At 50.1% G+C, this 15966-nt stretch overlaps 1 protein-coding gene across 8 annotated transcripts in view; it reads left to right on the top strand.

Annotated features, from left to right (window-relative positions):
- The window catches only part of LOC114875593 (tyrosine-protein phosphatase Lar), a 160691-nt gene that overhangs the window by 74358 nt on the left and 70367 nt on the right, over window positions 1–15966 (top strand). For all 8 annotated transcript variants that reach the window (XM_029186030.2, XM_029186034.2, XM_029186032.2 and 5 more), the window contains exon 4: window positions 14632–14763. In XM_029186030.2, the coding sequence (XP_029041863.1) occupies window positions 14632–14763 (132 nt within the window). The remainder of the gene's footprint in view (window positions 1–14631; window positions 14764–15966) is intronic.

Below are 15966 nucleotides of genomic sequence, written 5' to 3'. Positions count from 1 at the left end.
AAGCCTACACCAGCGGCATTGTACTTGTATTAAAGCCAGCCTCGAACACGACCCTACGACTCACCCCTCCCGACCTGTCGCACCGATCTCGCGTTCCTCGCGCCGCGCCACGCCGCCTTCTCCCTCTCTTCACCCTATTCCTAGTGTTTCTCGTGTTCCACTCGCTCTGCTCGCTCGTCCACCCTTGCTTGCTTGCTACCCTGCCAGCCAGCTATGTATCGTCGACCAGTCGACCATTTCTCGAGACCGCAGCCAGTCCTGGCCACGCCGAGCCGCGCCGCGTTCCCGACCCACCGCCGCACCGCGACTAGTCACCACATTTAATAATCGGTATTTATGGGAAAAACTTGCCAGACTCTCCTCTCCTCCTCCGTTCGCTATGCTACCGTTGTCGCATCCAAATCTACGACCTCACCCGCTTTATCTATCCTCGCCCGTGCCTCGAACAATAACTTCAAATCCGCCTGTTTTCCCGATTCGTTCGTGCATCCGTACGTTCGGGATTTCGCGACAAACGGAAATTGAACCGCGTTCCTGGAATATTAAGTTCATAAACCCTTACGTCGCGTCGGCTTCTCATTGTTTTCGACATGGCGGGCTGGCACGCGTTTAGCCGAACAAAGCGGTCGATCTTGAAAAAATTCTTGACGGTAAGCGGGGGCAAAGCACTCGAGCCGAATCGATACGCGCGAAATACGGCAGAAACGTCGTTTGTCAAGGCGGACGTAAACGGTAACCGGTCAGGCACGCGAACCGTATCCGCTGTTAAGACTAACCGAATGGATATACCGATGGGAATGCCTCTGTTAAGTCGCAATCCTTTCACCCGTTTAATAATAATTACGCAGCGCCGGTTGAACGATTCGGCTGGAGAAGCATCGATTCCCTTCGCGGGGGTGGCCGAGATTCTCTGAGTAGGGAAAATCGTTTGGAGGGAGAACGGTGTTCCGCGTAATTATTTTCAAAGGATTAGTCGGTAATGCGGCGAAACACTTGGGCCAAGATAAGCTTCGCCGAGTTCCCAAAGAAAATAAAGGCTGATCCTGTCGGACGGTGGCTTACTTCCGGCAAAAACAACTCCGCCATCGTCGTCGTCGGCCTGTCGGAACGCCAAGGGTCGTCGGTTTCTCGGTTTGGCCAACGAAACAATTTTTCCATCGGTTTAAGAAGGAATTTATCTTTGGTTGGTCTCAATTAAAACTGACTCGTTTTAATGGGGGAGGAAAAGGTTCGCGTTGGAGGTTCTTTCCAGCGACGATGCTGGTCGATAAGGGTTGATGCGAAACTCGGGCATCAGGCGTCGCGTCGGGCACGAAGGAGAAATGCGAAACATAATAATAGAGCCGACGCGTCTCCCGCTAGTCTACCAATATAAACTTCTCGTTGCTGTCCGTCCGTTCAGACTGAATTACCTGTCCCTGTCCCTGTCCCGGAGGAGTCTACGCCCCGGCATCCAACAACAAAGTTTGCACGGCCAAGTGAAGCTTAATTAAAAGCTACGATGACACTCGAGGGCCACTCGGTTCCGAGGGACCAACGATTCGTTTCCCTTGGTATCGAGAACGCGAGGGAAGCACCTAATCGTTTAAAGCCGCACGCTCGCCTTCTCCTTTCTTCTTTCCTTTCGACGTCACCTCGGCCTCCGATTTCTTGAAAAATGCGAGCGTTGCGTGGCTTGTGCTTGCTCGGGGAACACCTAATCTCGTCGTAATCTCAACCCTTTCGATCTGAACCGGTCGATTCGATGCGAAGGGAAGCCCTGACGAAGCACGCGGCAGATTGGAGAATCGAGCCAACAGCTTAGCAAACGCAATCGGTATCCTTTCTCGGCCGTATCCGCTGGAAAAACAACCCGCCCTAGGATTTTAGCCGTAAAAGGTATCTTTCGACTCGTCGAGAAGATTCGTATCCGGTCTGTGTTTGGTTGTTTGCACGTGTTTCGCTCACGGTTTATCTCGGCCGGCAGATCGCACTGGCTCTAATATTTCGGTTCCAGCCTTCTCCTCTTCGCCGTAGCGAAAGAGAAATCTTTCCGATCTTTCCGAGGTGAAAAGGGAAAAGCGTGTCGTATCGGGTAGGAATGCGATCGGGAACAGTGGCTGGCGGTTCGTGAATCAAGCGCAGAGATCGCATCGCGCGGCCTCGCGAGCTCGAAGTAAATTGTTCGGAAAGCTGAGTCGCGTTTGAATTTCCAACGAAAGCTTTACGAGTATTCCTCCGTTGGGGCTCATTCGTACCGAATTGAGCGTATAACTGGCGGCGACCGTTCTTGAAGCGTAATATATACCCTGTATAGATATATAAAAATAGCTGGTCGAAGAATGCAGGGGACGTAGGGGAATTGGTTGGTTGGTGCCAGCTGCAAAGCTGCGTATATGCGTTTGGCAAAAATACACCCTGTCCACGGTTATTCGAACGTTCACCTCTCCGCGCCTTTCTATCGGCTAGAAAATCGCGTTCTTTATCATCGGTAATTTTCAGCCGATCGCGTTTATCCTATAGATCCTAGAGCGGGAACGGATTTACTCGGCCCCCTCGGTCGAACACTCGTAAAATTGCATGCTTACGGGAGAGCATCGAGGCGGATTTTGCTTTTCTCGGATATCCAGCAACGTTATGCGATAACGCGTTACGCGGCGCGATGAATTTCGAGATGGGTGCAACGCGAGAGTCGCGAGAGAGAACTCGCCGCGGCGGACAAAGGAAAGTGGGATGGTAGAGGGAAGTGGAGGCGCGGTACTTGACAGGGAGTACCAATTATTTCGTTTGACCTAGCTGGTCAGCCGAACCAATACTCCGGGACAAATTGTCAATTTATGCTTTCTCGTTATTACGCTGTCCTGATCATAGCGCGTGGCTCACCGCGAATCAACCGAGACCGAAACGCACACGCGTTCTCGTCGACGCGCGAAGGAACCGAGCGTCGCTCGTTTCGTGAAAATTGTCCGGGATGAGTCGCGATATAAAGGTTGCAAAAGATAGCGAAACGCAAGCCGCGTCATAAAAAGTAAAGCGAAAGATCAACTGCTGACTCGATTGCGAAGGGAGCGCGAAAGGGGCGAATATTGCCGACTGCGCGATTTAAATCATAAAATTCGAGTAGAAATCTCGAATAGTTTTTGCAGCTGCAGGAGCACTCGCGAAAGACGCACGAGGATGCCTAACAGCGGGTACCGACTGCGTCTCGGTTGCCTTTCTCGCGAATTTCTTTTCCCTCGATTCAGCTCGTTTGGTCCTCTTTCCGTACCGCTTATGTTTCTCTTTCACCGTGCACTTGGAACATTACCCGGCCGTAGAATGGGCCGAGAAAATCGTAAAAGGGAATTACTCGAACGATTCAACCTATTCCAGCTCGCGCCTCTCGTATCCGTATACTCGTCCGTACGCGCGATATTTCCTTCCACCCGTTTACGTCGACTCGTCCCCACGATTTTCCGATAATCTCTTCCACGGAAAAACTTCTTACCGAGCCGTTTTCGCGATTTTTCGTTGCCAATGAAATCCCTTCAAAATCAGAAGCATCCTCCTTTATCAGTTTCCTTATCGGAAAAGGAGAAACGTTAGGGCGCCCTTACTTTTCATTCGTTTTAATCGTTAAACTATCGATGGTTCCGAGAAATTTCCCATTAATTTTCAAGCATTTTGAAGCGAAAGACGAATTCGAGACGATCGGTCAGGGGCGGTTCGAGTATTCTCTAGATGGGAAGGAAAGGTTATTCACGGCGAGATCGCGCGACGGAACTGGAAGCGATAATATTTCATTCGCGGGACTAGAATATCATTTTTCAATAGCGCAGCTTAGTCAAGAGTTATATCGAGCGGGGCTATATCTTCTGAACGTTGCCCTTCGTTTTTCCTCCATTTCTCATTCCGTCTGCTCTTTTCTCTTTCTTTTTTCCTCCTGTGTTCCTTTTGTTGCCTCAGTTTGACCGGGGGTAAAAGGTGGTGGCGGTGGCGGTGGCGGTGGCGGTGGCGGTGGCGCGCACACGCCATCACTCGCTACCGTACCCGCGTACACGGAAATGCCCCAGAACGTTTCACCGGAAGGGTGCGTCGCCTCCACTAAATTTTCCATGTAAATTAGATGGCTGATACGCGTAAAATATAAATCCGAAAAAGCCCGCGAATATTTATGTCTATTATCTGAAGAGCCGGTTAAACCGTTTTACTTATCCCCCTCTCGTTTCGTTCCTGTTTGCCTTGGGGTTAGCTTCGTTCCAGGTTTTTCGCGATCGGCATCGAGATCCAAAGTAAACCTTGTACCAGGAGTAACGTTTCACCCAGACACCTATCCTTATCGTACGTTCCGCGGCACGATCGAGGGGAATCGTTCGAGATATCGGTAATAGTAATCGTCGAAGAGGAGCAGCCTCGTTATTCGAGGATAGCGTTTGAAATCGAACGGAATCGAGGGGTTCGATATATTCGTTTTCGCATAGTCCGAGCAAAGTTGTTTCTACGTCAACATCGAAGCCGAGCCGCCCAACGCGTCATGGAAACGGGGCTCTAATTAGTATAGCAACGTAGCCAGTAGTCGTTTTAATCGCATGCTTCCCGAAACGAGTTTCTCGAAGGGCTATCACGCAAAGTCTCGAGCTCTTTAACGCGTCCGCGTCGGTGTTAACTGGCTGACCGAATCGCCCTAGTAAAATTATTACCTCGCATTTATGCTATCCACATTGTTGATCGAGCTTTCCACTTCTAGGAAAAATCCTTCTTTCCAACTTCTTTCGCATGACGTACTTGCAAAAGGTAATTCATCGAATTGGCACGGACGTGTATGGACCATACATCGATCGCGTATCTTATCTCGTTACTATAAACAAACCGCTGAAAAGTGCGGGGAATTGGCGGCTACGCTTTGAAACGTCGGTCGTTATCGTGGCCGAGCTCGCCAAACGTTCTAGCTGGTGGGCGTTTTTAGCGATAGCAAAAACTGCGATCGAACCGGCTCGCATAAAGGTACGTTAATTAACGCGAGCTGGTTGGGTCGAGTTGGCTGGTGAAATACGTTCGATGACGTGGCATTGGCAGTTCGGCTACGATTCGAGAGGGAATTAAAAGGTTTAATGGACGTCGCTTTCGAGTCGTTTGCCAAAGATGCTCGCAGTGTCCTAACTACGCGGGAAGACGAGACGAGACGAGACGAGACGAGACAATCGCCTTCCAGTTACCCATCGCGCCGATTCTCTCTCTCTATCTATCTATCTATCGCGCCACGTAGCAGCCGTGTTCTATGGCAGGGTGGTCGCGCGGGGTACTTGGTGCGAAGGAGTGGTTTCAACCAACCCCATCCGCCCTTCTTCCTTCTCCTGGCCCTCGACAGCTCGAACGAGCTTTGGCCAGCAGCCAGCGCATTCATTCCAGAAACTAGCCCCCGATCTAAGGGGCCAATTATTTAATCAATTCCACCCTCTTAGCGGTCCGGTAATAGACCACATAGGCTATTCGAGCTACAGAACTGCCGACGACGACAGTGCCGACTTCGACAATTGAAATCTCGCATCTTCCTCCTCCCCATCGTCGCTCGCACACTTTGTTTCCGCCTGGATTTTTGGTGATCATTGTTCGATCTACGACTCTGGCCAGAGTGTAGGGATCGTTTAAAAGCTTCGGATGGAAACAGCGTGTGCGCAGAGTTACGAATTCGTGGTGGTTGCTCGGTGTCTCGGTCCGCCACTACGCCAATATCGTAGATCACGAACCCAATGAGAAAGCCATCCTCCCGACCGCGTCCACCCACCAGCGAACAACCGAACAACCGAACGTCCAAACGCTCGAACGTTAAACGTGATTTCCTACTTGCAGCCGTGATTCCACGAAATTAATTCGCTCCGAAGCCAGCCATCGATTCGTCTCCTTTCTCGCTGTCCCGTCGTTTATTTTCCATCCAACTCTCTCTCTCTCTCTCTCTCTCTCTCTCTCTCCAACTTTAATCGTATTTGTTTCCTTTCCCGCGAAAGAACGGACGTTGCGGTACACGTAGGGCTCTTTCATTTTTCCCCTCGACTTTTCCTCGTGTCCATTATGCGTTACACGTCAATCTTTCCACCGAAGGACACCAGGCTATGGTTTAATAGGTTGACGCTTTGATAAAGAAAAGGGAGGGAACCGCCACGTCGCCGCCAAACGACCAGTAATAAAAGCTACCCCGCTCTGCTGCGCTGTTCTTTCCGTCCTGAGTTCGTGTCGATCGATCCCTCGCGTTTTCCCTACTTTTATTTACGCTTTACTCTGGAGCGTCGTTAATTATTGGCTCGAATACCCCGACGGATCATAACGTATCCGCGTTCGCGTTGCCATTTTCTCGTGAATTATTCCGTATCGTCGAAAACGACCCTGCACTCGACCTGTGTCCAGGCAAATCCTTTTTCATCGCACTCGCTCGCTCGCGTTTATTTCGAGTAGATCCATATCGATTCTCGCATCGCCGTCGCATCGCAGCGATGCCTCGATATTTGATTCGGTTTGGTCGCGTGGCAACGTCTCGTCCGCGCTTCGGCCGATATCACAGCAAAGTTGCTTGAGCGTTTTGAAAAACGGTGGAAAAATGGAAAAATCGACCGCGGCCGTTCCGTTGGTGTCAAATTCGATACGAGCGTACGCCGTCGGTTTCCGATGAAAAATAAACAGAAACGAACGTACGTCAGACAAACGAAACGAATGGAATCGGTGTTCGCGCAGCAGCGTAGTTGTTGTACGTACGATCGTTTACCCTCGTGAAAATAACCCTCCGCGCTCGTGATCGAGATACAAATCTCTCCCTCTACCTCCCTCTGTTTGTACGGCATGCTCCTTGTATTATAACGGACGGTATATGGGTCAGCTGTACGCGGATGGCCAGTTACGATATCAACGTGCTCGCGAGGTAACGACGTTGATACACGACGGTCCTATTTAAATATCGAGTAGCGATCGCTCGAAAGTTTCTTTCGCCGATTTCTGCGTTCCGGTAGCGATGATCGGCCAAAATTTCGTGACTCGCTTCGAAACGAGCAGCCAGAGCAAAAAGCGTCACGTCGCGTCGCGTCGCGATCCGTCGAGGTCGGGAAATTTTTCAAACGCGAAGAGATGCATGGCCGGCTGCTCGCGAAGAATAATGTCGATGGTGCACGGCCCCGATCCGAGAGTTATCGAGGAGCTGCCGTATCTCGAGCGAAGAGGAAAAAATCGGTGAAACGGTTAACTAATAGGTGGACGTCAGGGGAGAAAGATCGGGACGGTTGAGGGTGTTCGGTGGTGTAAGCTGCGTACACTAGGAAAACACTGGTAGCTGTTTCGAGATAGAGCAGGAACACCGCGTTTATTACGCGGCGAGTTATACAGCCAAGTTCTTTTTCAAACTTACTTTACCACTTACCTGTCGTATCGCATCCGAGACGGTGCAATTAGCGATTCGTACCTTTCAACGCGATAAAAGACGACGACGATGACGAGAATGGAGGGAAGCTTAAGGAATAACAAAGACTCGCGAACAAAGGAACGAATAATACATATTTAATGTGAAAACAACGCGTGCTCGAGGCGACCGTCAGTCTTTCGAGCGTTCCGACTGGGAACGCGTGCTAGAGGTAAACGCGTACGCAATTTCCTCGCAGTTTCACGCTCTTCCGAGAGCTTTCATGATACTCGACTGGGTCACCGCCTCGGGAATGGTCCTCCTCCTCGTTTCCACGCGTTTACCTTCTACCTTTACGCGCTCGCAAATGTTTCCCCGTTTTGCGACGCATCGGCACGAAAGTTCCGAATAAAAATTACGATCAAACTTGACTGACTAAGCGTCGCGACGAACAATTAATCGCAGTACTCGGCCGGAAACAAGCGTCGTAGCGAATCTTCCGTGCCCACGAAGCGTTCTCCGCGACCGTACGAGACTCGACTCAACGAGCTTTTTTCAGGAAACATCAGCGACTCGCAGTACATCACATACATGACAAGTAAGTACGAGCGTCGCGTCAAATGCGCGCTGTTCGAGTCTAGATTTATCGAAGGCTCGAAGAGGGAAATAGAGTAAAAAGAGCAGGGTTGGATGGCAAGATGGAAAAGAGCAAAGAGAAAGAGGGAAATATAGAGAAGAAAGTGAAAGGAGAAGGAAAAGGAAAGACGTCTGAAGGAGAATTTCTTTCGCGTGCCTCGTTTGAAGGGCCTCGTTAGGCTCGCGGAAAACCGCCGTAAATCGGTCTGTTTTCGAGGGTCGGTACTCAATTTCGCTTGGATGACCGTAACCGATCTAAATTTCAAATCCGCTAATGTGTATTTTTGCAGCGAGCCCGGGGGCTCTTATCGGGAGTTCTCCGCACGCTTTGAATTTCAAATTCCGCGCGCACAAGCCGTGTCGAGCGTGGCACGGAGCAACTTTCGAATGTTTCTGCCCGCTTATACGCTGTCATTTGTTTCTCCCCTCTTTCGGATACCGCGTCCATCTACGATATCTAGCGCATTTTATTTATGGCGGCACCGACTACCTATCGGAATCGATTCCATGATTTATTCGCGAACCGTCCTTCGAACGACCAGTCAATATCGTCGTCGAACCGAGGCTGCATCGCGAAATCGAATTTCAAGCTGGCCAGCTTTTTTTTTTTCCCTCCCATTTCTTTCGAGTCGCGTTCCCGTTTCCAGCCTCATGCTGCTCGATCACTTGTGCCCCCGGAGCGTGTACCAACCTCTTTTATAACGAGATATAGACGATAAATTTTGCTCGCGGCCTATCGACTTGGCTCCCGCCGCGCCCAAGTCGGCACCGCGAGAGTAACAGGCGACGGTAACGCATTAAGGTCACGAAAACAGTCTCCTCCTGTAATTTCTACAACGAAAAGATACTCGACTAGTGGATAGAGAGCGAAGAAGAGTCCGTCACTCTCTAACGACGGTATAACTTGGACTTTATCTTTGCGTAATTTTCCTCCGCACATCTTGGCGCGGTTTTTACGGGTCTTCTTAATGCGCGAGAGGACTCGGTACTGGCTAATTGCGCGCACCACGGTACGAGGGACGATTGCGAAAGTTTCACGGAACAGGAGCAAGAAAGTCACGGTGCCGCGAGCGCGGCTAATTGAAGGACAATTAACCGCGTTAAAACGCTGAGTGCTGATTAGCCCGATGGCGGCGTGTCACCTGCGCCAGAACCTTTCTAATCTATGCTGCGCGTGCCTCTCCGCCGTACGCCTACTTTTCGACTCGCCGAATTTCCATCCCGTTCCCGATATTCCCGTCATTCCGGTCCGCTGTCGCGATAAATTCGAATACCACGGAGACGAGGACGAAGGTGCATATTCGATGCCGTCCTCGAGCAAAGGTAAACTCGGTCTCCAGCGAATTTAATTTTCCGAGTATCGCAGACGGAGTAAAAAGATCGCAAAGCACGGAACGTACTAAAGTTTCGCGTTCTTCTACGTTTCGTAAATGCTCTTTAAATGGGTCTGAAAGCACTATTAGCGTTAAAAGCCAGTTACGAGCAGCTGCGCCGGCAGACTTGCATTCGGCCAGACTTGGCCGGCTCGGCTAAAAACGAGATACGAAACCGCTCTCACGGATACAGGGCTTTCGCCGCGGATACGCGTTACCGTGGCTTCATCGCCAGAGTCTGTGTTTCCCGAAATGAAAATTTCAAAGGCACGCGAATCGACGACGAGGAGAAAGAGGTTCGAGTTTCCTTTGGAATTCGTCGGATCAGCGGTCGACGTCGTTTCGCGGTTTCTTTCCGCCTCGATGCCGGTTCTTGTCGCGTCGCGTCGCGTCGTTTCGTAGTCGTCGAAGCGAAACGCTCGCATGAACGGTCGTCGAGTCGGTTAGTTGGCTGGTCGGTCGGTCGAATTTACACAGCCGGGCTAGAAGTTGGCGATAGCACCGCAGGCACCGAGGGTGCAAGGTGTACGGAGTCAGGGGTGAAGCTACTTATTTAGAATATTGCCGGCATGCATTTGCATAAATTTAGTGCAGGTCCTGCGGGCGTTCTCGGTTGCGTCGCGTACCGTCTCGGCGCCCACCGTTATATAGACCCGTGGAGACCCTGTTAAGAGCAGGAGATAGACGCCAACCCCGTGACTTCGACTCCGACTCCGTTTGTAACCCCGACCGAGGCAGGGTATCGAATTGTTCGCGAAGAAACACTCGCTAAATTATCGCGAGATCGGATTTTCGAGCCTCTCGCGCCGTGCTGTGCATCCATATTCAAATTGAATTATTCGCGCTACCAGACGCGTTGATTCGAAATCGTTCGACGCGAGAGCGACGGCTCGATCTCGCCGAAACAGTCGACATCCAAACATCCTCGCCATTGTCCCCGAATCTGTGCGGACCTTCTCGGCTAATGGAAATTCTCGACGAGAAGTTGGTTAAACGCGATCGCTTTGCATACGTATCGAAGCCAAACCGTGCTATTCCGTGGGATACGTCTATATGTATAGGATACGTCCACGCCCTCGCCCTCGCCCTCGTCTCTTCCTTTCGGCTGATCGCGTAAGCGCATACAAATGTTCGTATAGGCTGGTACTAGCTTGTATTGCGCGTGTTTGCTCGCAGTCCCACAGCCGCAGCCCAGTTTCGATGCAACTGCGACGCCCGCCCTCGATGCACTCGCGAACATGCATCCCCGTGATATATACTTTGAACACGGGGACGGCTGCCGCGTCGCGAACAGGAATTCCAAAGTTGCGAATCGGTATTCCGGCCATCTGCCTGTCTGTCGCGCGAAACGAATTCGTCCTCGATTAGTGGGATCGGTTGGTCGAACGCGATTAACGACGGAACAACGTTGCAGTTTTCGCGATCGTCGAAGTAAAGTAGAAGGAAACGCGAAACGAGAATAAAGAACGAGTCGCCTTTCTTGTCGCGTTCTCCCTCGACGAGGGAAGCATTTTTTTCTGCCTTTGTCAGCGAAGATGCTCGGTTTTGCGTTACTTATCTCGTTAAAGAAACGCGAGGTGCGGATAATCCGCGACCAACAAATCGCGACTGCCTCGGCAGACGGTGGACGTTCTTTTCAGAAGCGTAACTTTATCGCGAAAAAAGGAAAGGATAAAAGAAGTAACTGCTTAGGAGGAAAGGGACGCGTTCGTGGTGATAGAGCTCCCGCTGAGAAAGGGTAGAATAAAAGCATCGAGGTCGGACGCGTCGAGCGACGAGGGCAAAGTTATCAAGCAATAGACGCTTTAATTCCAAAGAAATAAATTGCAATTTTTCCAGCTGCGCGAAATCATCGTGGTCGCGCGAGCCCGCCTATCTCGCGTTCGCTTTAAAAATCCCGGAATTCAATTAAACGCGGTCACGAACAACAGATCCGAATTGAAATCTTGAAATCTCATATTCGAGCGTATCCGACACCAGCCATCGAGGCTGAGCTGTACCGACGATTCGTTTATGGGAATTTCGCGAACGCGATTGTCCTGGTTGTGCGCGAATTTTGACAATTTTGAAAAACCAGCATTCGCATCCTTCCGAAAAGGTACAGAAATCGTTTGCCTCTTCTCGAGAGGCGAATAGGAAGCATTGATCGAAATTTGTTGACCCGTGTTTCGCGCGGACGAAAAGGGGCAGGTCAGCTATTTCGAGCTGACCTCGGTCAAGCTAAAAACTGCGATTCTCTTCGTTTTGATAGTTATATCGTTCGATTGGTCGCGCGGCGTCCCGAGATGGGTCGTACGTTCTGGTCGCGCTTCAAGTCGACGTTGGAAACGTATGGCGAGCGAAAAGGGCGAAGGGTGAGAGAGATCGCAACGGGGTGGCGAGCAATAACACTTAAACGCCAATGACGGTTCTTCGGCATATAAATTCAATTTCACGGTTCGCCGGAGGACGGCGGAAAATTTTCATTATTTAATCCGCGCGATCGGGGGGGATTCTATTTCCCATTGTTGGCGCATTGTGCTCGTACAAACGGGTAGAAAACGCGGCGAAGCTTTCGAAAAGCGAACCGGCTGCTGCTCCCCCGTTGATACGCGAATGCCGTTCGCCAGCCTGGCGGACAGTGGGGTTGGAAACCCATTTAAATTAATATTTGCCCCGTTCTCGACCCCGAGAGCTTTCGATCACGCGCAAACCACGATCTGCTCCGAGCGATCGGCCTCTGATTTCGATACGATATTTGCTAAAATTCGAGTAAGGTCCGCGCAATTATTTATAATAAACTCACGCTCTTGTAATTTACACTGGACGCGGGTGGCGAGTGCAGCAACCGTGTTCCCCTCTGACGTTTCTGTCAGCGACGCCGACGCGGACGACTCTCTCGTCTCCCCTTTTCCCTGCTACCGAATATCATCGGTTCGTCCGTGGAAATCCATAGTGGCTGCGTAAACTACCGTGTTTACAATCGATGCCCAGAGCAAAATGGCATCGACGCGACCGCGACGCTGCGACAGATTGCATGTCTGACCAAACCGGCTGCTTTCCATCCGCATCTACTTGGAAGGAATCGCGTGCGCGCTCTCAAAGATTTCGGAATTAATTGGCAAACGGTAGATTTGAATGAAAAATCTGTACGGTGCCGCGAACGTTTTCGCAAGGCAAGTTAATGTCGCTAAGAGCGATGCCGCGATCGATTCCGTAATACGTTCGGCAGTAGGTAACGCGTAATTTTATTCAAATCCTATGCAGATTGCTCCGTTATCGGCTACTTTTTCAATTACGTCGCGGCAGGCTATAAAGCGTAATAGAGGCGAGCTCGCCGCAAGCGAAACTTTTTCTCCAGCTTCGCCTCGCCTCCGCTCGCAGAGTTCCTGCCAAACCGGTATAAACTTTAAGTATGAGATACGGGCTGGACCGTTTTTACACGGACCATGATCGGCTCTCACGATCCTTCGTTATTACAAACTTTCGGGGCAAACATTTCCATGAACGAAGAACGCCCGATTTTTGCTCGCGACACTCCGAGTGTAACTAATGTCGAATTCTTCCTAGACGCCAAACGGCCCTTGCCTTCAACAAAGATCATTGCCTTTTCCGCGTAGTCCGCTATTTTCCAGCCGTTGGACTGGGAGAGCAAGGAAAACGGTCCGCCATTCATTTCGCGGCAGTGACGCGACGACCCGACGTGCCTCGAGTATCGCGATCTAATTTTCACCAGCGTTCCGCGACGCGGCGTTTATTCTTACTCTTTCCTTTTACTCTCGCGTTGAACGAAGAGACGCGTCGGCACGCGCCCGAAATTTTTCCCTTTTCCAAACGTTTCTCCCTATATATCAACACCGTTAACGAGGTCGCGCAATTTCTTTCATGTCGCTTTGGAAAAATTAGCGAAACGCAATTACCGAATCGTGTCGCGCCCCCTTTCGAAACAACGCTTTGCGACCCTTTCAATTTAATCAACTATCGATGTAACCATTATCGGTATTTCACGGAAAACGCAAAGGTATCGTTGCCGTAATTCAAGGGACAACCCTTTAACGCTGGATGAAAAATTGCGATTGGGAATGCGCGGTCACTTTAAATAAATACAGCATGTACACTGTGAAAAGTGTTTTGAAGCGAGGCGGAAGAATTTTATGAAATTCGTTTCACTCTCGACGAGAGGTCGTTATCCCGTTTCAATCAGCATCCGTTCCGTTTGAAATATTTAAAAATCCATCCATCGTCCCGTATGCCGCGAGCGTGTCCGATTAATGCACCAGTTACCAACTATTTCGGTATGATAATCGTCGCGCGTCCAGCCACAATGCGACCCCACCGGATAGCAATAATCTCGAACGAGCGATTCGATCAAAAATTATCGACGGTTCGCCGATGGAATAATATTTACCTTAAATTGCGTTCCGCGTCCCCGTGCTTCACAGTTTTCGCGCACGATGCACACTCGATAGATTAGCGGGTTCGCGTTCGCATTCAACCGATCTCTCCTCCCTTCCACGGTAAACCCTGCTCTCCCTTTATATATATATTTGCTTTGCGGAACAATGTTTCGGTTTAAACGTACAGAAAAATTTCACGGAACAAAGGGAAACGTTCGATTCTTCTTCTTTTCCTATTCCTTTCGCCGACGAACCACGACCATTGCCGTCGATGGAGTTTGTTTTCGAGCGGAAATTCGACAGCGCTTTAAGAAGCGAAAGAGTAAAATGGTTTCCGTTGGAATCGGCGATCCATGGAAGAGTGGCCATAAACGATCCGTGCGATCGCAAACTTTCGAGGCCAATTTAATACTTGGCCGGTAGTCTTGCTCCAAATAGCACGACTCTTGGTCCGGTCCTTTCGTTTCCGGTACAACGGTGTTGGTACAGCTGGGATGGACCAGAAGAAACTACCGTCAACTCGACAAAGGATCACACCGGCTCTATCCATCTTGGAACCACCACCCTCTCTTTACTGCTCGGTAAAAGCGTGTCGAGCCAGCTCGGAATTTTCCTCCGCGTTAACGACCATTCCGTTCGAACGAAACGTGTCCGAGCTGGTACGAAGAAACAGTTTAGCGTTGGTAAATTCGCGATTCGAACCGTTTCTCCTTTCCTTCGATCGGCCATCGTTTTCTCTCCAGGTAATTCGTTTAGGCCAACTACAGACAGACGGTAGACGCTTTTCAACAAATTCCCGTCTCCCTTTCCCTTGTAAAGTCGGAGAGCAACGGTGGTCTTGGAAAAGGGAGTCGGTCTACGGTAGGATTCGAGTCTAATCAAAGGTTTCCCTTGATATTTTTCGCAGGTCCGCCGACGATTCTGGTGAGGCCACAGTCGCAGCAGGTGAAGGCAGGCGGAATAGCGAGTTTCTACTGCACCGCAGAGGGAGCACCACCGCCTCAGATCCACTGGAGGAAAAACGGAAAGAGAGTTTCTCGTAAGTTTTCGTTCCTCGCCTTTTCATTTCGGTGTATACTCGCTTTCGTAACTTTTCGCCAACCCCCTTTGCTGTAAGCAACCCCCTTTCGAGTAACGCGAACGAAAGAGATGGAAATCGTATCGAAATTAACGCTACCCTTCGACTTTCCTCTCGTTTAAGTCCTCGTTTCCGGTTCCACTTTCACGATTGCGAGACGTTTTCCTTTCTTCGGAAGTAAATTTTGCGCTCGGCCGAATCGGAAACGCCGGCTGCTACGCGAATACGGATACACGGCTAAGGACGGTCCGGTTTCAGGAGTTACCGAAACTGGCCAGATTGCCAGCACTCCCAGTTTCCTCGCGATACTTGCTAAAGTAGACACCGAAATTTTCTCCCTTCCTCCCTCCCTCCATCTTCCTTGTCCGCTCTCTTCAGGGAGAAGATTCGATAATCTCAGCCGTCGCTTTCGTCGAGCGTAAATCCTAGAGCCGCGTGTTTGTACGTCCTCGTTAGACGAACTCGTTTCGACGATATCCGATTTTTGAGAAGTCCTGCCGCGTGAATTTCGAAAGCTTCCACGTTAATCGAGTTGGTGGACGAGCTGGAATCACGCTCGGCCACCAACTCGTCCACTCGGAATCGAAATCTATTCGGAGAGAGAACGCTGCAGCCCGATTAACCGTTCGAAGGTTGCAGCGCGGCGAAAAATCGTACCGGTTAACAGCGAGCGGTCGCTTTTATTCTCCTACCGATTGTCCCCGATTTCCAGCCGGTTCGCGACGCTGAAATTCGCTAATCCAGCGAAACGGAGATAACGACGCGTGACAAAGTTAGTCGCGATCGCGTGGAACGCTCGTCAGATACGAAGAACCATTCGAATCGATGCGCCCACGAGATCTGGTAGCCGCCTGTATTTATTTATTTAAATTATATGGGGCGAACCCTTTTACGGTAGGTACATGATATTGTTGCGCCGGGGAGTAGTGCTTATGCTTTCTATTACGAATAATAACAACAACGAACAAAACTAAACTGTTTAACTTGGTTCCCAACATTTTTTTTTTTTTTTTTTTTAATGATAATTTGTCTCTTTTTGAATAACTATTACATAAAAATTATCATTAAAAAAAAAAAAAAAAATTGTTGGGAACCGAGGATTTGAACCGAGGACCTTCAGATTGCGAGTCATGGATCCGCTTCGTGGTTAAACACATGACTCGC

This window comes from Osmia bicornis, chromosome 10 (genome assembly GCF_907164935.1).
Source record: "Osmia bicornis bicornis chromosome 10, iOsmBic2.1, whole genome shotgun sequence".
Classification (NCBI taxonomy): domain Eukaryota; kingdom Metazoa; phylum Arthropoda; class Insecta; order Hymenoptera; family Megachilidae; genus Osmia; species Osmia bicornis.
This window is presented reverse-complemented; position numbering and strand designations above follow the sequence as displayed.